We start from the raw sequence: 24370 nt of genomic DNA on the forward strand, positions 1-24370 counted from the left end.
TAGATCGATTACAGCACGTATTATTATATTTCGCATCTATTGCAACAATTAAAAAATATATTATCATTATTAATTTGTTATCACACAATATCACTTATAATATAAAAAAATCAAATTTAATAATAAGTACTTTATAAAGAATAATATAATAATAAGTAACAAATAATTTCATAAAGCAGGAATATTAATATAATATTTATTCTATCAAATATAACAATATATCTGGTGGCCAAAATAGATGATGTATACAAATAACACATATTTATGACATATAACACAGATAGCTACCCAGAAAATTTTTTATCACTTATCTTTGTATGTACGAACAATTATTTGTAGACAAATAAGCTTACACACAACAGTTACATCTACTTCGATATTTCGTCATCATTGCATGATCACAAATACATAGCGTGTATAACAGTAAAATATGATACAGCCGAAGTTATAAGCTGAAACGAAAATTTTCTTTTGTATCGATAATAATCATTAAAACGTAGTAAATGTTAATTATTAGAGGCGACTTTACCGTTTCAATTATTTTTGGCGATTTCAATGATCTTGATACATATTGTCAAGAACATCTGACTAATTTGCGAACAGTTCCTGCCGTCGTTTCTTGTTTACTAAGAAGTTATTAACAAAATAAGGCCGAGTTCCCACATGACGTGAACCACGTGCTTTAATCATGCTTTCTTGCACACCCTATAGTTATTGGTGTGAGCAGAACAGCATGATTCACACTCTTGGCAAATCGGCCTAAATCGATGAAGTCGCTCCTAATCTTAACATTTACCTTAAATATGTATCAGTACGTGTCTTCAATTACTAAGTATATGCATTGAAGGTAGTACTCATGTTACTATACATGGTGTGTCAAAAATTATACATGGTAAAGAAGATAAACATTTACTGATTACTATCAATTTTCAATACATCCCATATACATAACATTTATTACCGTAGAAAATCCTTCGACGGATAAGGTAAAAAGACCACCCATCACTACCTTATGACTTTTTGTAGCTTTTTGAATAAGTAAGAACAATTTTTGGATCGGTAATGGCGCTATATACCAAAGACAATTATACCTAAAATTTAATCAAACGATATATTAATATTTTTAAGAAAGATGAAATTTTAAGAGACATGTATATAAGACATTATATGAAACACTATAATCGCAGGTTACGTCAGATACACGCACAAACGATACATGTATTATAATTATAATACATATTTATTATTATTATTATTATGCTATACATATATTATTATACAATTAGAACATAATTGTATAATTCTGTTTCATCACATAATTTTACAATTAATAAGAAATATCGTATAATATTCTTTATGTTTGCACAAATAAATATTAAGATAAAAAAGAATCAGAAACAAACGGTTATATCATAAAATATGCTTAATTATTTATACATTATTACTTACGTAGATTCTAGTAGTTCTGCACTGTGTTCAGTATAAGATTGTGCAAGAAAATTTCCCACAAACATATATATTAAATAAGCATACACAAGCACACAGCACACCAAGATATCATACCAATCATTAGTATCTATTATAGCATTGTATAGCTAGAAAAAAGTATTGTATGTAATAAAATATTGCATAAATTTTTGTTATATGTAATGTAAGTAAATTATCAGGTAAACTATCAGGAAAGTACAGTTTACACTTATAGTCACATAGTCTTAAATAACAAAAAATACAGTACCAGTGCCACGGAATAAATTACAGATTTATAATTGTCAGTAATAATAAGTCTTGCATTAATATCTTATCAAAATAAAGAAATTGATATCAGTAATAATAATTAACATGACCTAGAACAATTAAAGGCACGCCACTGGACTTTTTTATTCAGTTTCGCTTACATACGTACTAGGTGTACATATACAGAGTGTCCACACAAGACGAAAAACCTTTCGCCCACAGATAGATCGTCAAATTCAGTGAGGCGCGATGGAGACAGTGACGCCAGTAAGCATGCAATGGCTGTGTTCCAAAATTCACTGCCAGTACTGAAACGCTATAGTTTATGTACACTTACGTACACTATAGAGATTCAGTACTGGTAGTAAATATTGGAATACAGCCTTTGCAGCATGCGGTGGGGATGGAGTTGGAATGGTCACGCGAATCGTCGCGACCCTGAGGCCCTTACCCTTTCCACTCACATCCAGTGATGACAAATCGATTCGCTAATCTTCTTTTATTAATATCTCAAAATTTTACGTGGTTAATTGCAAAATGGTATAAGACTTTTTAGTTCAACTTAACGACATCTACCTGCAGGAGAGCGATTGGACAACTTACGGGGGACACCCTGTATATTCTTATATTCTTATATTAGGTGCTTAAAAAAGTTTGTAAGGTAAGATTTCCCTCAAAAGATGAATTATTTTTTCGGCGCGGAATCAAACTATTGCCTGAAACATTGCAAAAGGCTATTGATAGCAACGGCTCTTGATAATAATCAATACTTTGATTAAAATAGTATATCATGTCATTGTTGTTAATAAGTAAAAATAGCTTGATTATATGAATTACTGTAAGTACTTAATATAATACAAACCTTATATTTATATAACAATTCTCAAGATTGTGTCCGTAATTCTAACTCAAAGGAGATAAACATGAAATAAATAGAGGTTTACGTTACAATAATAAGTACTACTTACACGAAAGAGAAGGCAACTTAAAGAGAGTACACCAATTAAAAATAACGGAAAATACCACAAATCAAATGCAAGTAACATGCGTTTGACGAACCTTCAACAATAGAAAACATGTATTTAGTAACGTTACACCTAATTATTGTCAAAGCTATAAATCTTTGGCTGCAATTATTCACACAAAAATGAATATTAATACGACCAATAAAAAGCACATTAACTTGTGAAAACTAACTCCATAGTTCTTCTATGAATGTAAACTGAAAGACAAATACTCCGATGCATAAATTGTATCTTTTGGTCAACAGGAATTGCCAGCGTATGGATGGTCACCGTACTTTCTATTAAACAACTGAAAACGATTTAAGCCAATGTTAGATTATGCAATATATTGCGCTAGATTTGACGCAATTTCTTGAGCAATTTTTTGCTGCAAGAATTGCTTCCCGTTGAATTGTAGAGAGACGATTGTCATAAGTTTACACTAATCATAAACAAACAAGTAACAAAAGTTTGTTCTTTTTCGAATTCTTATTCTTTCTGCACAAGTGCAAGCAGCTAAAACGAACAGATGTATTATTATTATACTATTACACATTAATTACAATAATTAAAAAATGTATTAATATCTTATTCCATAACCAAACACAATCATATATAAAATAATCAAATTTAATAATGACTATATTTTCTAAAGTATATTGAAATTAGTATCAAATAATAACATAAAGCAAGACAATTAATATAAAGTTTATACTTTATTACTATCAAACATAACAATATATATATATAATAAAAATATATATATATATATACACACACACACACACATCGTCTATCAAACATATATATATATATATATATGTGGTGCCCAAAATAGACGATGTGTAGAAATAACACATATGATATTTGTGACATTTGTCGTACAACATATGTCGTAACTACTCAGAAAACTTTACACTTCTTGTAGTAGTGCAGACAGTTCAGTTAAAAAGAACAAATCTTGAAACATACAATCATCATGGCGCATACCAGCAGACAAAAATATTGCTCAGAAATAAAGCACGTTATCTTGCGCAATTGACGAAACACATGCAATTTGCTTGCAATTTGTGTATGATATTCTGTAATCTTTCTTGCTTTAAAAATTGCGTCAAATCTTGTATAATAGTCTAAACCGGATTGTATATACAACCGTTGGTTGATCGATAATATTCTTAATAAAACTATTGTGCATGCTAACCTTGCAATTTTATATGTTGCACAACAGTGTTCTGCTATCGTAGCCAAGAATGTCCCAGTCGTAATTACCGAGAACAACCCAATCCCTAATGATACCACCTCTTCCATAATATACAAAAAGAAATATTGCTCTTTATCGACAAAAATTTCCATATCAACTTCAACTTTACGCGGCCGGGATTCATTTATCGGTATGATAACATCAAGAATGACTGGTCGACATTCAATAGCCGCAAATCCAAATACACCTATACAAACAACTACTACAAAACACACATAAATCGAAATTAAAATGCAACCCAATTAAAAGGACAAAAATCTTTATTTCATTATTTATTCACTTACTACACCCAAATATTATGAAAACATAAGATACGAAGAGATATTCTTCAAATATTTTAATTGCGTCACTATTTTCAAACATTTTCCAATCCAACTGTATATGTTCCAACATTTGCTTTATCTTTCCTCAAACAGGTATATCACAATTTGCAGTACACCGGAATTAAAACTTTTACAACATGTATACAACACACAGAAAAACGCAAATAATACTCACAGATTCAGAATTGAAATAGAAAGAATAGTAATTCATAGCATAAACACAACCTATGCAGATATAAGAAAATCTTTTTAGAATACAATCCGTGTTACACGTTGTCGTTAGAAACGCTGTAAACTACAAAAAGCACAATGCCGGCAATCTAATAATGATAATAAGATATTTAACAATATAAAACTTTGTATATACAGTATATAAGCATTATGCTCACATAAAGTAAGTCGCAGGAATACCTGACAAAATAAAGCGCAACAGTATGCAATGGAGAAGAAAACTGCTTGTATTCGCCAGATAAATGGTCTCTGATACGGCCATAATCCCATAGCCATAAACATAATTCGATGAATCTTATAACAGCGTTCGCCAACAAATACCATTCTGCGCGACGAACAGAGCAGCTTTGCCAGAAAAACGACTAATCTTCCGACAAATACTGACTTTTTTCTTTTTTATCAAAATTCTACTGTCCCTTTACTATTATTAAGACGAGACAAGAGAAAGAATAATTTAATAATTTGCTATCATTTTCCTTTATTATACATTGAAAAATAGATGTTACTGTAGATGCACCGAACAATGTGGAAGTACCGATATGTGCTATACTTAAAACACATTTCATGAAATAAGTAAATTGGATGTAATACAGAAAATATATAGATATATTTCGCTCTCCAGCTATGTAAACGCAAGCGCAATGGGCAGCTATACCTTTTCGATGAATCAGTCGATCTTGTACTATTGAAGCATATATATCGATATAAAACAGTGTGGCAGCTGCAGTACACGTGTTCTTGGCTGTATCTCAATAAATTGGCTGTATGTCAATTACTAATCTTTCACTCAGCTGCTTATTGTTCAAATGAGGTATATAATTTACTCTTATAATACATATTAATGGCATTGAAATATACATATCCATTCAATTATATCGGACCACCAAATCGATTATAGTCTTAAACATTTTCAGTTCAGGAAATGTTAAAAACTATTATAATTTTTAATTTAAATATATAAATAAAATAATTTATAATATATTAATATAAATGAATAATATACATGATAACATATGCAGTTTTACATATCTTTTGCTTCTGAGTTTTGACGCCATTTTCAATATAAGTCGATGTTTATGTACTATTATATTAATGTCGTTTAAGAATATTATATTTCATTAGATGCCATATATTAAATTATAAATTGTTAACTTCTGCGCAGAAATACTATATCATTTAATTACGCAAAAGGAAAATATTTCAATAGCTAATTCCTATGCTAGTATTGAAAAATAATTGACAAAATAAAAAATCTAAATCCGCAACATAAGTTTGACAGAAACAAGACCTACAGTAAATATTATTATTTATACTTGTATATAATATTATTGTGTCTCAGAATAGAAGAGAGAGACTGAAATAGATAAAGAGGAAATAAGAGAGAGAGAGAGAGAGGAAGAGAGGAATGAGAAATGAGTTTGAAGGAGCGGGTGAAAAGAGATTATTTTACACAAATATTAATATGTATATTTCTTCTATAAATATTATTATTTTTTTACATTAACTATTTTCATGTATTGTATTCGTGCTCTAAAATAAATTAGGCGTTAAATGTTATCATAAATATGCTCTTTCATTATGAGCACGATAATTTATTCATTATTGTTATCATTTTGTTCTAATCAAATGCAAATATGTTATTACAAAACTATTCAGGGTGTCTGACATAAGGCGAAAAACCTCTCGCCCACAGGTAGATCTCGTCAAACTGAATTAAAAATTAAATTGCCGAGAAAGTGTTGTCACGTATTTCTTTTTGTGATGTATGAATGAGACGCTGAGAAATTACTGTCCATTGCGTCGCGCGGCTAGCCGTTTGTTACGGTATTCATGCCTACTTCCCTCGCTGCCAATCGCGTCCACTAAATTAACGAACTTTATTTACTTAATTACTCGTGGTTGTTTGCAAAATGGTACAGGACTTTTCAATTCAGTTTTCAGCACGAGATCTACCTGTACACTGAGACAAATTTTTCATCGGATAAACCGATTAAATAGTTTTCCGATTGTTAATTTTGTTTTCCGATTACCTTCATTGGATATGTCCGATCATTTTCCTTTGTCTTTTATGCACTTTAATCGGATACATCCGTTTGTTACTATGTAATAGGTTTATCCGATGAAAATTTTTCTCAGTGTAGGCGAGAGATTTTTCGCCTTATGTCAGATACCCTGTATATATAACATATTATATATCATAGTGAACATTTGTGATTGCTCAAATTATTAACTCAATTCTAAAATATATTAATATCTTATTTCAATCAATTACAATATAGAATAACCAAATTTAATAATGAGTACTTAATAAAATATAATAAAATATTAGATATTTGCAAAAGTTCGTCATTTTTTCCTCTTGGATCTTTCCCATTGCTTTTAAATGACAGGATACTGCATTAACTTGGAGTTAATGACTCGGCAAGTCCTTTTAATGTTTGGAACGAGTTTTTGTTGAGCTATACTCACTATTCGTGACTGTACTTGTATTGTGAGCGAACTTTTGCAAGCTCCTATAATTAGCAAATAATTCCATAAAGTAGAAAAATTATTATAAAATTGACACTGTCAAATACAATGAAATAATACGGTGCTCAAAATAGATGTGTAATAACTACACATATTTATGACGTACATTATACAACACATATAACTACATTCTCAGACAATTTCCGTAACTTATCTTTGTTAAAATAATAATTTTTACATAAATAAGCGTTACTCTTGATGACTACATCTTCATTATTTCATTGCAGGTTCATGAATGCATAGTATTTAAAACAGTAAAATATGATATAGCCGTGGTCAAAATCTGAAACGAGAAGCTTCCTCTGTATCGACAGTAATCATTAAAAGTTATCAGGAAGTGTCTCCAACTGCTAAATATATCCATTACAGTTATTACTTATGTTAATATACAGGATCTGTTGAAAATAATGCAACCGAAAATGAAGTAATTTCTAGTGGGAAAAACTGTGTGGAGGGAGAAAGCATAAAATATTTTTATATGAGACTTTCCAAACAATTAGGTATGAAAATTCGTGGAGTGCACATATACTTGACTATCATGTTTCAATTCAAAGGTACACACATTACTATTTCTGTCCATGTTTGTAAATATTAATCTAGACAATTGTTTGTCTATGGTATCTATACTAGTGATTTAATCGATGAGTATTTATGAACCGACAGACATATCCATATGAGACGATATACAGCGCATATGATCTTTTCATTGAAAACTTATGGACGTATTAAGAAAAGAGTTTATAGTAAATACACATCACAATCATCTTTAATTAAAAAATTATATAATAGAAGTGGAAGTGTTCGTATAGAAGTAACAATTCTGAATACGTTAGTATTAGTTTACAATTCTTTTGAAATTGACGACGATCACGATTTGTAGATAGCAATGATTCCAGTAGTTCGTGAATAAATAAAATAAATAGCCTCTCAAAAGTTTTGCGTTACTATTTCTTGTATTAAACTACAAAATTGTTAATGTTTGTATAGATACATGGACAAAAATATGGTATAACGTTTACCTGAATCATTATAACTTCAAACTTCAAATCAAATTTTCTTGGAAAGCCGAAATAATTTTATTTTATATTTTATATTTTAGACTTTTTTGTACAAGGAGTTTCCTCCTTCTGATCATGTACTATGATTTTCAGCATGTCCTATATATTAACAAAAGTAATAATGTCAATGGCTGTATTTACTGTCTGAAAACATTTGCAATGTACACTTCCGTGTACGCAATATTTTACCGTAGAAAATCCTTCCATAGAAAAAACAAACAGACCACCTAACACTAGCATATGAGCCTTTATAGATGTTTGCATAAATAAGAACAATTTTTGGATCGGTACTGGCGCTACGTACCAAAGAGTATCATATCTAAAATTTAAACAAACAGTGTATTAATATTTCTAATAAAAATCAAATTTTGTGTTTGATGCATATAAGATAATAATGAAAAAATATATGTGCAGTTCATAGATATATGCATGATACACATTATTTGCATTACATATTTATGTAAATTAATAAATAATACAAATGACAAATATTACACAGGGTGTCACACGTAAAGTCCAATCGCTCTGCTGCAGGTAGATCTCGTTAAGGTGAACTAAAAATTCTTATACCATTTTGCAATTAACCACATAAATTTCGAGTAATTAAGTAAAGAAAGTTCGCTAATTCAGCGGACGCGATTGGCAGCGAGGGAAGTAGGCATGAATGAAACGGCTAGTCGCGCGCGCGACTCGATAACAGCGAGTATCGTATTACAGCGGCGAGATGACACGTGGACAACACTTTCTCGGCAACACGAGCACATGACTGAGACGCTGAGAAATCATTGTCCAAGCGTCGTCTCGCCTGCCGCTGTAATCCGATACTCGCTGTTATCGTGTCTTGCGCGCGACTAGCCGTTTCTTATATATCATAAAAAGTCGTCTCGCCTGCCGCTGTAATCCGATACTCGCTGGTATCGCGTCGCGCGCGCGACTAGCCGTTTCATTCATGCCTACTTCCCTCGCTGCCAATCGCGTCCGCTGAATTAGCAAACTTTCTTTACTTAATTACTCGAAATTTATGTGGTTAATTGCAAAATGGTATAGACTTTTTAATTCACCTTAATGAGATCTACTTGCAGCAGAGGGATTGGACATTTTACGTGAGACACCCTGTATATTATTATTTATATTTGCACGAATAAGTATTAGTGTAAAAACGAATTAGAAACAAATTATCTGATATACTATTTATATCATAAAATATACGGAATTAGTTATTATTACTATTAGTATTACTTACGTAGATTTTAATATCAATATACTGTGTTCAGAATATGATTGTACAAGAAAACTTGTAATAAACATATACATGAAACAAGTATACAAAAGCACACAGCACACGAAAGTATTATGCAAATCATTGGTGTCTGTTATAGCATTGTAGAGCTAGAAAAAAATTTGTATTGTATATAATTTTAATGTCTATAAATGTACATATTGTATACGTACAATAATTAAATTACACAAAAAAACATCAAAAAAGTACAAGATCCTAGATATATGTATATTGTTTTAGGAAATAAAAAATACATGCTAGAACCACGAAAGAAACAGCAACTTTACAATTCTTAACAGTCATGGCGTCCGAAGGGGAGGGCAAGACCGGACATTTGCCCCTCCCCCCCTGGAATCAGCAAACAATTAAACATTTGTTCTTTCTTGAAATGAAGAAAAAAGATGCCAGATTGCAAACGTAACGCAAGCTTACAGCATCTACTTTGTCGCGGTGAGAAAGCTTTTACTTTTACCAACAGTTGTATACATTTTAAATTATAAGTATTTTAATTCTGTAAGTAACATTTGAATCATGCCCTCCCCCTGAAAAAATCCTGCGGGCGTCCATGTCAACAGTAATAAGTTTGTATTATATTACTAATATTTTATCACAGTGTATAAGTTGGTATGAGTAATAATAATTGGCATAGTCTAGAAGGACTAAAGCATAAAGGTATTTAGTTTTTCATTCACACAATTATTCACACAAAAGTGAATAATATTAATAAGCGTAGCAGTGGATTTTTCGATTCAATTCTTTTTATACCGTGTGTATCTAATTTTTAATATATTTTACTACAAATCACATTCTTACATAAAAGTTTCCATGATTGTCCGCAATTCTAATCCAAAGCAAATTAAAACAAATGTGAAGTATGTAAAAGATTTTATTATATTAAAAAGTATTACTTACGCGAAGTAGAAGGCAACTTAAACACAGTATGCAAATTACAACTAATGGAAAATACCACAAATTGACCGCATGCATGAAGTCTTTCATTAACCTGTAATGTAACAAAATATATGGTTAGTAACGTTACGTCTAATTATTTTCAAAACTATAAATTCCTGACTTCAAATGCAGACAAAGGTGAATGTTAACAATTAATACGATGAATAAGAAAAATATTAACTTGTATGAAAACTAACTTCAAAGTTCTGCGGTGAAGGTAAACAGAAAAAGAAATGCTTCGATGTATAAATTGTATCTGTTGAGTAACAGGAATTTGCAGCGTGTGGGCAATCGCCGTATTTTGTATTATACAACTGAAAGCGATTTATATGAATCGACCGTAGCATCATTGTTAATAAAGATATTATATACACTTCTTCTTAGTCCTATTGCTCTTTGTCAGAGCGTGGTGATTCCTCTTCTATACTCGCGATGTGCAGATTATACACGAGCATAGAGGACCTATATTTTTAGGCGGATTCCGAACCGCCAGAAGTTCTCGAAAGCACTTCTATTTTTGAGGAATGCTCATGGCAAAGTACCTCGGTGGTTTGCTATTGCCTTCCGAGGGAGGACCGTCCGTAAAAATCCATCATGGTATAGCGGAATTTGAACTCGAGTCTTTTGAGTAGCGATCTCTGCACTAACCAACTACGCCACGGCGTCCTCATTATGTAAACTAACCTTGCAATTTTATGTGTTGCGCAGCTGTGTCTCACAATCAAAACGCAACATGTTGCAACTACCAGTATCGAGTAAAAGCCAATTGTCGTTCCTAGTACCTCATGCATAACATACAAAAAGAAATATTCCTCTTTATCAAGAAACAATTCATAATCAACTTCAATTGTACGTGGTCGGGATGTATTCAACGGTATAATAGCATCAAGAATGACAGGTTTACATTCAATAGCCATAAGCGCGGATGCACATGTAGGAACAATCACTAGAGAGTAGAAAAAACACATCAATTGAAATTAAAATGTAGCTCTAGTTAATATGATACAAAAATTATAGTTTTATTTTTTATTCACTTACTAATCGCAAATAATGCGAAAACATAAGATAGGAAGAGATATTCTTCAAATATTTTAATTGTGTCACTATTTTCAAACATTTTCCAATCTAATTGCATATGTTTCAACGCTTGCTTTATCTTTTCTCAAACATATATACATAATACAGCAGGATTAGAACTTTTGAAAATTTTATATAACACACAAAAAACGCAAATAATACTCACAAATTCAGAATTGCAATAGAAAGAACAGTAACACAAAACAAAACAAGAAGTTACACAAATATAAGTAAATCTTTTTAGAATACAGTCCATGTTACATGTTGTCGTTAAAAAGGCTGTCAACTACAAAAAATACAAAGATAGAAATACTAATATAATATAATAATAATAATATATGTATATTATTTTATTGTAATAAGATATTTAACGTTATAAAATATACATAAACGTAATATGCATAAAAAGTAAGTCACGGGAATACCTGAAAAAGTAAATTGAAGCAATATGAACTGAAGAAGAAAACTGCTTGCAGTCGACAAATACCTGGTTTCTGATATGGCCATAATCCCGTAGCCAGAAACATAAGTCGTTGCAGCTTATAACAGCGTTCGCCTACAAATACCATTCTGCGCGACGAACGGAGAACGGACGACTAATCTTCTGACAAATATACTGAATTTCTTCTTTTTTATCAAAATTCTACTATCTCCTTACTAAGGCGAGACAAGAGAAAGAATAATTTAATAATTTGCTATTATTTTCCTTTATATAAATGAAAAATAGATGTTAGTGTAGATGTACCGAACACTGTGAGAGTACCGATATGTGCTATACTTAAAACACATTTCACGAAATAAATTGTAAATTGAGCGTAATAAAGAAAATGTATAAATATATTTCGCTCTTTAGTTATGTAAGCGCAAGCGCAATAGGCAGCTACATTTCCGCGATGCCTCAGTCGAGCTTGAGCCGCCAAGCTATACAAATCGATATAAAACAGTGCGGCAGCGGCAAGTACACATGTTCCTGGCTGTGTTTCTTGTCAATTTCTCATTTTTCATTCATCTGCTTGTTCTTTAAATGAATTGAAATGATATAATAGTATGAAATAATAGTGCTCAAATGTTTTTACGGAACTTCAGTTGACATTGGGAAGCTACTTAGATTAGAGTTGTGTGCTAATATCATATAAGTGGTCTTTCGAGTGTTACACAATGATCCCTAATATACAGTGAGTTGTCTGTTGTACGATTAAATGTGATTATGAATTTTAATATGAAAAAAATTTGAGCGCTATTGTATATAATTTATAATACTCTTATAATACATATTAATGGCATTGAAATGTACACGCCCATTTAATTATATCGGAACATCAAATCGATAGTTTCAAACATTTTCAGTGCAGGAAATATTAAAACCTATTATAATTTTTAATTTAAATATATCAACAAAATAATTTACAATTTAACATAAATGTGTGATAAACATAATGCAGTTTAACATACCTTATTCTTCTGAATTTTAACGTCAATTACATTTACAACATCAAGTTTATGTTTTCATGTCATTATATCAATAACTTGTATTAGATGAGCTTATATATCTTTTAAATATATTATATTTTATTAAGTGACATATCTGAAATTATAAATTGCAAAGATCTGGCCGGAATGTTTGGGCCCACCCTATATATATTAATATGTATATTTCTTATATAAATACTATTTTTTTACATGAACTATTTTCTCACATGTATTCTATTTGTGTTCTAAAATAAATTACGCGATAAATGTTATCATAAATATGCTCTTTCATTATGAGCACGATAATTTATTAATTATTGTTATATCATTTTATTCTAATCACATGCAAATTTTTTATTGAAAAACCAAATATATAACATATTATATATCATAATGAATATTTGTAATTACTTATATTAAATAAACTAATTAAAAAATACCTTGCAATCTTATTTCAGTCAATTACAATACAGAATAATCAAATTTAATAATGAGTACTTTATAAAATACAATAAAATATTAGATACTTGCAAAAGTTCGTATGTCAGTAAAGTCATTTTTCTTCCTCTTGGATGTTTCCCATTGCTTTTAAATGATAGGATACTGCCGATTCATTAACTCCAAGCTACGCTGCAAGTCCTTTTAATGTTTGGACGAGTTTTTGTTGAGCTATACTTGCAATTCGTGACTCCGCTTGTATTTGTGACATTACGAACTTTTGCAAGCTCCTATAATTAGCAAATAATTCCATAAAGCAGAAAAATTATTATACAATTGACACTGTCAAATACAATGAAATAATACGGTGCTCAAAATAGATGTGTAATAACTACACATATTTATGACGTACATCATACAACACATATAACTACATTCTCAGACAATTTCCGTAATTTATCTTTGCTAAAATAATAATTTTTACGCAATTAAGCGTTATTCTTGATGACTATATCTTCTTCATTATTTCATTGTCATTTCAGATTCATGAATGCATAGTATGTAAAACAGTAAAATATGATAGAGCTGTGGTCAAAAGCTGAAACGTGAATTTTCTTCCGTACTGACAATAGTCATTAAAAGTTATCAGGAAGTGCCTCCAACTGCTAAATATACCCATTGCAGTTATTACTTATGTTAATATATAGGATGTGCCGAGAAAAATGCATCCGAAAAATAAGTCATTTCTAGTTGGGAAGAAAATCGAAAATATGTGGAGGGAGAAAGTATAATATTCTTTTGCGGCTTTGTAAAACCTTATATAAGTATGAAAGATTGTGAGGTGCACATATACTTGACTATCATGATTCAATTAAAAGCTACACACTATTTCTGTCCATGTTTGTAAATATTAACCTAGATAATTGGTTGTCTATAGTATCGATACTAGTGGCTTAATTGATGAGTATTTATGAACCAACAGACATATCCATATGACACGCTATACAGCGCACACAATCCTTTCATTGAAAGCTTATGGTAGCATTAAAACAAGAGTTTATGGAAAATATCATCACAATCGTCTGTAATAAATAAAATTATATAATAGAAGTGTTCGTAGAAGTGTAAACATTCTGAATGCGTTATCAGCAGTTCACAATTTTTTTGAATTTGACGACAATCACAGATTTGTAGGTAGCAATGTAGGCGACAATTCCAGCAGCTCGTCAATAACTAAAATAAATAATCTCTCGAAAGCTTTGCGTTCCTATTGATTGCATTAAACTACAAAATTGCTAATATTTGTATGCATATATGGACACAAATAATAAGGTGAAACGTTTACCTGAATCATGTTACTCAAATATATCTCACGATTCAATTTCAAATTTCAAATCAAATCTTCTTGGAAGCCTACGAAAACATTTTATTTTACATTTTAGACTTTTTTTGTACAAGGAGTTTCCCCCTTTGAACACGCTGTATTATGATTTCCAGCATATCCTATATATAACAAAAGTAATAATGTCAATGGTTATATTTAATGGCTGAAAATACTTGCACTATTCCGTGTACGCAATATTTTTTACCGTAGAAAATCCTTCCATGGAAAAAACAAACAGACCACCCATCACTAATATATGAGGCTTTATAGATTTTTGCATAATTAAGAACAACTTTTGGATCGGTACTGGCGCTACATACCAAAGAGTATCATATCTAAAATTTAAACAAACAGTGCATTAATATTTCCAACAAAAATCCAATTTTGTACTTGATGCATATAATAGTTTAATTGAAAAATATAATTACAGCTTACAACTATAGGCATGATACACATTAGTTGACCACATTATTTTGCATTACATATTTATGCACATTAATAAATATTACAAATTACAAATATATATTATTATTTATACTTGCACAAATAAGTCTTACAATTAGTGTAAAAAAGAATCAGACACAATTTATCTGATATACTGTTTATATCATTAAAATACACACGGAATTATTTATTATTATTATTATTACTTACGTAAATTTTAATATCTCTATACTGTGATCAGTATATGATTGTGCAAGAAAACTTGTAATAAACATATACATAAAACAAACATACAAAAGTAGACAGCACATGAAAGTTTCATACAAATCATTGGTCTCTAGTATAGCATTGTACAACTAGAAAAAAATTTGAATCGTATATAATTTTAATAAGTATAAATTTACATATTATTTACGTAAGATAATTAAATTAGACATAGCATCAAAAAAGTACAAGATATCCTAGATATACTGTTTTAGGAAATAAAAAATATGTGCCACGGAAGAAACAGCAACTTTACAATTCTCAGCAATAATAAGTTTTGTATTACTAATATTTTATCACAGTATAATATGATATGAGTAATTATAAGTAGTTATAAGTACTTATAAGTACTAATAAGTAATAATAATTAATAGCATATTCTAGAAACACTAAAGCATTAAGGTATTTATTTTTTCAATCACACAATTATTCACACAAAGGTGAATACCATTAATAAGCGTAACAATAGATTTTTGGGTTCAATTGTATTTATACTTTGTGTATCCATTTATTAATATATTTTAATACAAATCACATTCTTACATAACAGTTTTCATGATTGTTCGCAATTCTAATCCAAGGCACATTAAAACAAATGTGAAGTAAGTAAAATATTCTATTATATTAATAGGTATTACTTACGCGAAGTAGAACACAACTTAAAGACAGTACGCACATTAAAATTATTGGACTATACCACACATCAATCGAATGCATGAAGTCTTTCATTAACCTTTAATGTACCACAATATATGATTAGTAACTTTACGTCTAATAAGTTTCAAAACTATAACTTTCTGACTGCAATGCAGATAAAAGTTAATGTTAACAATTAATACGATGAATAAGGAAAATATTAACTTGTATGAAAACTGACTTTAAAGTTCTGCGGTGGAGATAAACAGAAAAACAAATGCTTCGATGCATAAATTGTATCTCTTGAGTAACAGGAATTTGCAGTGTGTGGACTATTTCTGTACTTTGTATTAAACAACTGAAAGCAATTTATATGAAATAGTTAGTCGACCGTAGCTCCATTGTTAATAAAGATATTATATATGCTAACCTTGCAATTTTTAATGTTGCGCAGCAGTGTCTCACAAGAGTAATGCAAAATGTTGCAATTACCAGTGCCAAGTAAAAGCCAATCCCCAATCCTACTAATTCTTCCATAAGATAAAAATAGAAATATTCCTGTTTATCAAGAAAATATTCAGCCTCGACTTCAAGTTTACGTGGTCGGGATACATTCATCGGCATAATAGCATCAAGAATGACAGGTCTACATTCAAGAGCCATAAGTGTGGATAAACATGCAGGAACAATCACTAGAAAAAACACGTAAATTGAAATTAAACTGCAGCTCTAGTTAATATAATACAAAAAGTATAATTTTATTTTTGATTCACTTACTAATTGCAAATAATGCGAAAATATAAGATAGGAAGAGATATTCTTCAAATATTTTAATTGTGTCACTATTTTCAAACATTTTCCAATCTAATTGCATATGTTTCAACGCTTGCTTTATCTTTTCTCAAACATATATACATAATACAGCAGGATTAGAACTTTTGAAAATTTTATATAACACACAAAAAACGCAAATAATACTCACAAATTCAGAATTGAAATAGAAAGAACAGTAACACAAAACAAAAATAAAAGATAAACAGATATAAGTAAATTTTTTTAAGATACAGTCCATGTTACATGTTGTCGTAAAAAAGGCCGCAAACTACAAACAATATAAAGAGATAAACAATAATCTAATAATAATATATTTATATTGTTTTATTGTAATAAGATGTTTAATAAACATTATGAAATGTATATAATACTAAACATAATATGCATAAAAATTTAGTCACCTTTGAAAATATAATGCAGCAATATGCACTGAAAAAGAAAACTGCTTGCATTCGCCAGATAAATGGTTTCTGATACGGCCAGAATCCCATAATCATAAACATAATTCGATGAATCTTATAACAGCGTTCACCTACAAATACCATTCTGCGCGACGAACGGAGACGCTTTGTGAGAAAAATGGTTGACAAATGTTCCGGCAAATATACTAAAGGTTTTCTTTTTTATCAAACTTCTAGTGTCTCTTTACTATTATTAAGACGAGACAAGAGAAAGAATAATTTAACAATTTGCTATCATTTTCCTTTATTATAAAATAAAAAATAGATGTCACTGTAGATGCATCGAACAATATGAAAGTACCGATATGTGCTATACTTAAAACATTTCATGAAATAAGTATATTGGATGTAATACAGAAAATATATAGATATATTTCGCTCTCCAGCTATTTAAGCGCAAGCGCAATAGACGGCTACACTTTCTCGATGCCTCAGTCGAGCATGAGCCGCCGAACTATACAAAGCGATATAAGATAATGTGGCAGTGGCAGTACACGTGTTGTTGGCTGTGTCTCTTGTCAATTACTAATCTTTCATTCATCTGCTTATTGTTTAAATGAGGTATATAATTTACTTTTATAATACATATCAATGGTATTGAAATATACGTGTGCATTCAATTATATCGGAACATCAAATCGATCTTAAATATTTTCAGTTCAGGAAATGTTAAAGCTATTATAATTTTTATTTTAAATATATAAAATACTTTATAATATATTAATATAAATGCATGATATACATGATAACATATGCAGTTTAACATATTTTTTGACTTTTGACTTCTGACTTTTGACGCCAATTACAATATAAGTCGATGTTTATGTACCATTTTATATCAATATCGTTTAAGAATATTATATTTCATTAGATGCCATATATTAAATTATAAATTGTTAACTTCTGCGCAGAATATCATATCATTTAATTACGCAAAAGGAAAATATTTCAATAGCTAATTCCTATGCTAGTATTGAATAATAATTGACAAAATAGAAAATTTACATCCGTAACATAAGTTTGACAGAAACAAAACCTACTGTAAGTATTATTATACTTGCATATACAGTAAATATTATTATACTTGCAAATAATATTATTGTGTCTCGGGCTCAGAATAGAAGAGAGAAACTGAAATAGGTAAAGAGGAAATGAGAGAAGGAGGTGAGAGGGAAGAAGTGGTGAATTGAGAGAGGGAGGGAGAGAAGAATAAGAGATGGGTTTGAAGGAGCAGATGAAAAGAGAATATTTTATACAAATATTAATATGTATATTTCTTCTATAAATATTATTAGTTTTTACCTTAACTATGTTCATGTATTGTATTCGTGCTCTAAAATAAATTAGGCGTTAACTGTTATCATAAATATGCTCTTTCATTATGAGCACGATAATTTATTCATTATCGTTATTATTTTGTTCTAATGCAAATGTGTTATTACAAAACTATTTATATATCATATAATATATCATAGTAAACATTAGTGATTGCTGATTATTAACTCAATTCTAAAATATATTAATATCTTATTTCAATCAATTACAATATAAAATAACCAAATTTAATAATGAGTACTTTATAAAATACAATATAATATTAGATACTTGCAAAAGTTCATATGTCATTTAAAACCATTTTTCTTCCTCTTGGTCCTTTCCCATTCTTTTCAAATGGCTGGATACTGCTGATTCATTACCTCCAAGCTATTCTGCAAGTCCTTTAAATGTTTGGGAGATTTCGTTGAGTTATACTTGCAATTCGTGATTCTGCTTGTATTTGTGACCTTACGAACTTTTGCAAGCTCCTATAATTAGCAAAGCATTCCATAAAACAGGAAAAGTAATATAAAATTGACACTGTCAAATACAATGAAATAATACGGTGCTCAAAATAGATGATGTGTAATAAGTACACATATTTATGACGTACATCATACAACACATATAACTACATTCTCAGACAATTTCTGTAACTTGTCTTTGTTAAAATAATTTTTACACGAATAAGCGTTACTCTTGACGACTATATCTTTTTCATTATTTCGTTGTCACTTCAGATTCATGAATGCATAGTATGTAACACAGTAAAATATGATACAGCCGTGGTCAAAAGCTGAAATGAAAAGTTTCCTTCGTACCGACATTAAAAGTTATTAGGAAGTGTCTCCAATTGCTACATGTATCCATTGCAATTATTACTTATGTTAATATACAATATGCAAGCAAAAAGGAGGTAATTTCTTGTGGAAAGAAAATCGAAAATGTATCGAGGGAGAAAGTACAAAAATTTTTATGTGAGATTGTTTTCAAGAAAATTGGATGTGAAAATTCGTGCACATATACTTAGCTATCATGATTCAATTCAAAACTGCACATATTATTATTTCTTTCCATATTTGTAAATATTAACTTAGACAATTGCTTGTCTACGGTATCTGTACTAGTGACTTAATCGATAAGTATTTATGAACCAACAGACATGTCCGTATGAGACGCTCCACAGCGCACATAATCTGTTTATTGAAAGCTTATGATAGCATTAAAAAGAGTTTATAGATATCATCACACACGTCTTTAATTAAAAATTATATAATAGAAGTGTTCGTAGAAGTGTAAAAGGTCTGAATACGTTATCAGTAGGTCAAAATTCTTTTGAAATTGACGACGATCATAGATTTGTAGGTAGCAACGTGGGCGACAATTCCAGTAGTTCGTCAATAACTATGAATAATCTCTCGAAAGCTTTGCGTTATTATTGATTGCATTAAACTACAAAATTGCTAATATTTGTATGCATATATGGACACAAATAATAAGGTGAAACGTTTACCTGAATCATGTTACTCAAATATATCTCACGATTCAATTTCAAATTTCAAATCAAATTCTCTTGGAAGTCTACGAAACAATTTTATTTTACATTTTAGACTTTTTTTGTACAAGGAGTTCCCTTCTGACCACGTCGTACTACGATTTCCAGCATATCCTATATATTAACAAAAGTAATAACGTCAATGGCTATATTTAATAGCTGAAACACTTGCACTATTCCGTGTACGCAATATTTTTTACCGTAGAAAATCCTTCCATGGAAAAAACAAACAGACCACCCATCAGTATTATATGAAGCTTTATAGATCTTTGCATAATTAAGAACAATTTTTGGATCGATACTGGCGCTACATACCAAAAACTATCATATCTAAAATTTAAACAAACAGTGCATTAATATTTCCAACAAATATCAAATTTTGTGATTGATGCATATAAGAATTTAATGAAAAAATATAATTGCAACTTAAATATAGGCATGATACACATTAGTTGACCACGTTATTTTGCATTACATATTTATACAAATTACTAAATATTACAAATTACAAATATTATATATTATTAAATACAAAAATTAAGCTCAGCGAAAGTATAAATACAAAAAATAAACAGAAGCAAGAGCGAAGCTGGGTGTAGTTGCTTATTATTATTATTATAGATTGAACATCAATCTTGTGACTCACAAACATTTCGGTCTACGTTAGACCATCATCTAACGTAGACCGAAAAGTTTGTGAATCACAAGATTGATGTTCAATCTATAATAATAATAATAAGCAACTACACCCAGCTTCGCTCTCGCTTCTGTTTATTTTTTGTATTTATATATTATTATTTAAATTTGCATAAGGATTAGTGTAAAAAAGAATCAGACAATTTATCTGATATACTGTTTATATCATAAAATACACGGAATTATTTATTATCATTACCATTATTACGTAAATTTTAATATCTCTATACTGTGATCAGTATATGATTATGCAAGAAAACTTGTAATAAACATATACATGAAACAAATATACAAAAGCACACAGCACACGAAAGTTTCATACAAATCATTGGTCTCTAGTATAGCATTGTACAACTAGAAAAAAATTTGAATCGTCTATAATTTTAATAAGTATAAATTTACATATTATTTACGTAAGATAATTAAATTAGACATAGCATCAAAAAAGTACAAGATATCCTAGATATACTGTTTTAGGAAATAAAAAATATGTGCCACGGAAGAAACAGCAACTTTACTCTCAATAATAATAAATTCTCAATAATAATAAGTTTTGTATTACTAATATTTTATCACAGTATAATATGATATGAGTAATTATAAGTAGTTATAAGTACTTATAAGTACTAATAAGTAATAATAATTAATAGTATAATCTAGAAGGACTAAAGCATAAAGGTATTTAGTTTTTCATTCACACAATTATTCACACAAAAGTGAATATTATTAATAAGCGTAACAATAGATTTTTGGGTTCAATTGTATTTATACTTTGTGTATCCATTTATTAATATATTTTAATACAAATCACATTCTTACATAACAGTTTTCATGATTGTTCGCAATTCTAATCCAAGGCACATTAAAACAAATGTGAAGTAAGTAAAATATTCTATTATATTAATAGGTATTACTTACGCGAAGTAGGACGCAACTTAAAGCCAGTACGCACATTAAAATTAATGGACTATACCACACATCAATCGAATGCATGAAGTCTTTCATTAACCTTTAATGTACCACAATATATGATTAGTAACTTTACGTCTAATAAGTTTCAAAACTATAACTTTCTGACTGCAATGCAGATAAAAGTTAATGTTAACAATTAATACGATGAATAAGGAAAATATTAACTTGTATGAAAACTGACTTTAAAGTTCTGCGGTGGAGATAAACAGAAAAACAAATGCTTCGATGCATAAATTGTATCTCTTGAGTAACAGGAATTTGCAGCGTGTGGACAATCGCCGTATTCTGTATTATACAACTGAAAGCGATTTATATGAAATAGTCACAGTCTTCTATAATACATTAGACTGCTAGCTCACTATATAAGCTGACCGAAAAATTTATGTACTTAAGCTGTCATGGAGAGGGAAGGTTGATGTATTGTGGAATAGTGAGATGGTCATGTTTATATAACTATAGCAACAGCTAAATGAGTTAGCTGTTAAATATATTTGTGTAATATATTATTTGTGTGTATAGTATATGTATCTATACAAAGTGTCTCGCGTAAGATGTCCAATCGCTCTCCTGCAGGTAGATATCGTTAAGTTGAACTAATCGTCACACGCTTTCTGACATCGCTGATGTGAGTGGAGAGGGTGAGGACCTCAAGCGTGCGACGATTCGCTAAACCATTCCCACTCCATCCCCACCGCATGCTACAAAGCACGTTTTCTGGCACCGCTGCCTCACTGCATCGTAACCAACCACAAGCGCGCGGTCTTCTTACCGACGGCTCGTTGTACGAGCCGCGCTCTCATTCGGTTACTTCAATCGTTTAATAACTCAGTTATTATTGCGAAAATCGCAAAATGGTATAGGACTTTTCGACTCAGCTAAGTCCAAACTATACGCCATTAACGGGGCGGTAAGGAGTTATGAGACACCCTCTATAAGCAATCACTGGACGAAACTTCACTATCGTCGAAGCAACCAATAGAACCCGCGTGCTCAATACGTTCATTTGTACATAGAAGTATATAGATTTTGTGCCCATTTACCTAAGTTGAAAACATGCGATCTAGCAGTCTAGTGTATTATAGAAGTCTGTGGAAATAGTCGACCGTAGCTCCATTGTTAATAAAGATATTACATATGCTCACCTTGCAATTTTTAATGTTGCGCAGCAGTGTCTCACAAGAGTAATGCAAAATGTTGCAATTACCAGTGCCGAGTAAAAGCCAATCCCCAATCCTACTAATTCTTCCATAAGATAAAAATAGAAATATTCCTGTTTATCAAGAAAATATTCAGACTCGACTTCAAGTTTACGTGGTCGGGATACATTCATCGGCATAATAGCATCAAGAATGACAGGTTTACATTTAAGAGCCATAAGTACGGATAAACATGTAGGAACCATCACTAGAAAAAACACGTAAATTGAAATTACAATGCAGCTCTAGTTAATATAATACAAAAAGTATAATTTTATTTTTGATTCACTTACTAATCACAAATAATGCGAAAATATAAGATAGGAAGAGATACTCTTCAAATATTTTAATTGTGTCACTATTTTCAAACATTTTCCAATCCAACTGCATATGTTTCAACGCTTGCTTTAGCTTTTCTCAAACATATATATCACAAATATATACATAGTACAGCAGGATTAGAACTTTTGAAAATTTTATATAACACACAAAAAACGCAAATAATACTCACAAATTCAGAATTGAAATAGAAAGAACAGTAACACAAAACAAAAACAAAAGTTACACAGATATAACTAAATCTTTTTAGAATACAATCCATGTTACATGTTGACGTAAAAAAGGCCGCAAACTACAAACAATACAAAGACAGAAATAATAATCTACTACTAATAATAATAATATATTTATATTGTTTCATTGTAATAAGACATTCAATAAACATTATATAAAAAAATGTATATAATAATAAACATAATGTGCATAAAAATTAAGTCACCTTTGAAAATATATGCAGCAATATGCACTGAAATAGAAAACTGCTTGCAGTCAACGAATAAATGGTTTTTGATACGGCCAGAATTCCGTAGCCAGAAACATAATTCGATGAAGTCTATAACAGCGTTCACCTGCAAATACACGCATTCTGTGCGACGAACGGAGACGCTTTGTCAGAAAAACGGTCGACAAATTTTCCGACAAATATAATAAATGTTTTCTTTTTTATTAAAATTCTACTGTCTCTTTACTATTATTAAGACGAGACAAGAGAAAGAATAATTTAATAATTTGCTATTACTTACCTTTATTATACAATGAAAAATAGATGTTACTATAGATGCACTGAATGTGAAAATACCGATATCTGCTATACTTAAAATACCTTTCACGAAATAAGTAAATTTAGCGTAATAAAGTAAATATATAAATATATTTCGCTCTCCAGTTATGTGAGCGCAAGCGCAATAGGAAGCTAC

General features: G+C 30.2%; 3 protein-coding genes and 2 long non-coding RNA genes across 13 annotated transcripts; 1 reads left to right on the forward strand and 4 right to left on the reverse strand.

The window, feature by feature from the left end:
* Window positions 1-166: 166 nt before the first annotated feature.
* On the reverse strand, window positions 167-4969 carry LOC105287254. 6 transcript variants are annotated; one of them, XM_026972789.1, is made up of 10 exons: window positions 4734-4969; window positions 4498-4617; window positions 4284-4401; window positions 3940-4201; window positions 2932-3048; window positions 2703-2793; window positions 1450-1595; window positions 962-1091; window positions 530-784; window positions 167-452 (listed from the first exon to the last, which is right to left on the reverse strand). In XM_026972789.1, the coding sequence occupies exons 1-9, from the start codon at window positions 4875-4877 to the stop codon at window positions 683-685; spliced, it is 1230 nt and encodes a 409-aa protein (XP_026828590.1). In that variant the 5' UTR covers window positions 4878-4969; the 3' UTR covers window positions 167-452; window positions 530-682. The 6 variants fall into 6 exon arrangements, with proteins under 6 accessions (XP_026828590.1, XP_026828589.1, XP_026828591.1 ...); XM_026972788.1 differs by having other exon boundaries at window positions 530-796; XM_026972790.1 differs by having other exon boundaries at window positions 530-796; window positions 4498-4547; window positions 4712-4969.
* A 141-nt stretch (window positions 4970-5110) lies between these two features.
* LOC113562687 lies at window positions 5111-7637 on the forward strand. The gene is made up of 2 exons (XR_003407048.1): window positions 5111-5364; window positions 7310-7637. It is a non-coding gene; the product is annotated as an uncharacterized LOC113562687 (long non-coding RNA).
* On the reverse strand, window positions 7154-12863 carry LOC105282309. Of its 3 annotated transcripts, XM_026972796.1 has the most exons (9): window positions 11873-12863; window positions 11614-11733; window positions 11409-11526; window positions 11055-11316; window positions 10568-10684; window positions 10332-10422; window positions 9384-9529; window positions 8330-8459; window positions 7154-7365 (listed from the first exon to the last, which is right to left on the reverse strand). In XM_026972796.1, the coding sequence occupies exons 1-9, from the start codon at window positions 12014-12016 to the stop codon at window positions 7312-7314; spliced, it is 1182 nt and encodes a 393-aa protein (XP_026828597.1). In that variant the 5' UTR covers window positions 12017-12863; the 3' UTR covers window positions 7154-7311. The 3 variants fall into 3 exon arrangements, with proteins under 3 accessions (XP_026828597.1, XP_026828596.1, XP_026828598.1); XM_026972795.1 differs by lacking the exon at window positions 7154-7365 and having other exon boundaries at window positions 8135-8459; XM_026972797.1 differs by lacking the exons at window positions 7154-7365; window positions 10568-10684 and having other exon boundaries at window positions 8135-8459.
* A 321-nt stretch (window positions 12864-13184) lies between these two features.
* Window positions 13185-17570, reverse strand: LOC113562685. 2 transcript variants are annotated; one of them, XM_026972799.1, is made up of 9 exons: window positions 17319-17570; window positions 17066-17185; window positions 16861-16978; window positions 16514-16775; window positions 16325-16441; window positions 16090-16180; window positions 15394-15539; window positions 14945-15074; window positions 13185-13953 (listed from the first exon to the last, which is right to left on the reverse strand). In XM_026972799.1, the coding sequence occupies exons 1-9, from the start codon at window positions 17460-17462 to the stop codon at window positions 13900-13902; spliced, it is 1182 nt and encodes a 393-aa protein (XP_026828600.1). In that variant the 5' UTR covers window positions 17463-17570; the 3' UTR covers window positions 13185-13899. The 2 variants fall into 2 exon arrangements, with proteins under 2 accessions (XP_026828600.1, XP_026828599.1); XM_026972798.1 differs by lacking the exon at window positions 13185-13953 and adding an exon at window positions 14152-14858.
* A 4122-nt stretch (window positions 17571-21692) lies between these two features.
* LOC109610895 lies at window positions 21693-24151 on the reverse strand. The gene is made up of 2 exons (XR_003407047.1): window positions 22100-24151; window positions 21693-22023 (listed from the first exon to the last, which is right to left on the reverse strand). It is a non-coding gene; the product is annotated as an uncharacterized LOC109610895 (long non-coding RNA).
* Between the last annotated feature and the right edge of the window lie 219 nt (window positions 24152-24370).

This window comes from Ooceraea biroi, chromosome 10 (genome assembly GCF_003672135.1).
Source record: "Ooceraea biroi isolate clonal line C1 chromosome 10, Obir_v5.4, whole genome shotgun sequence".
In the NCBI taxonomy this organism is placed as follows: domain Eukaryota; kingdom Metazoa; phylum Arthropoda; class Insecta; order Hymenoptera; family Formicidae; genus Ooceraea; species Ooceraea biroi.

Excerpts from the sequence above, each read along its gene's own strand:
- LOC105287254 (XM_026972788.1), bottom strand. The coding sequence starts at position 4,877 with ATGGTATTTGTTGGCGAACGCTGTTATAAGATTCATCGAATTATGTTT. Across the intron at positions 4,618-4,733 it reads GTTGCGCTTTATTTTGTCAG|TTTACAGCGTTTCTAACGAC; the intron begins GTATTCCTGCGA and ends TGCTTTTTGTAG. Across the intron at positions 4,402-4,497 it reads TCTATTTCAATTCTGAATCT|ATAAAGCAAATGTTGGAACA; the intron begins GTGAGTATTATT and ends GTTTGAGGAAAG.
- LOC105282309 (XM_026972795.1), bottom strand. The coding sequence starts at position 12,016 with ATGGTATTTGTAGGCGAACGCTGTTATAAGCTGCAACGACTTATGTTT. Across the intron at positions 11,317-11,408 it reads TTTCGCATTATTTGCGATTA|TGATTGTTCCTACATGTGCA; the intron begins GTAAGTGAATAA and ends TCTACTCTCTAG. Across the intron at positions 10,685-11,054 it reads GCAACACATAAAATTGCAAG|TTGTATAATACAAAATACGG; the intron begins GTTAGTTTACAT and ends AATCGCTTTCAG.
- LOC113562685 (XM_026972798.1), bottom strand. The coding sequence starts at position 17,462 with ATGGTATTTGTAGGTGAACGCTGTTATAAGATTCATCGAATTATGTTT. Across the intron at positions 16,181-16,324 it reads CTCCACCGCAGAACTTTAAA|GTTAATGAAAGACTTCATGC; the intron begins GTCAGTTTTCAT and ends GGTACATTAAAG. Across the intron at positions 14,859-14,944 it reads CCATGGAAGGATTTTCTACG|GATATGCTGGAAATCATAAT; the intron begins GTAAAAAATATT and ends TGTTATATATAG.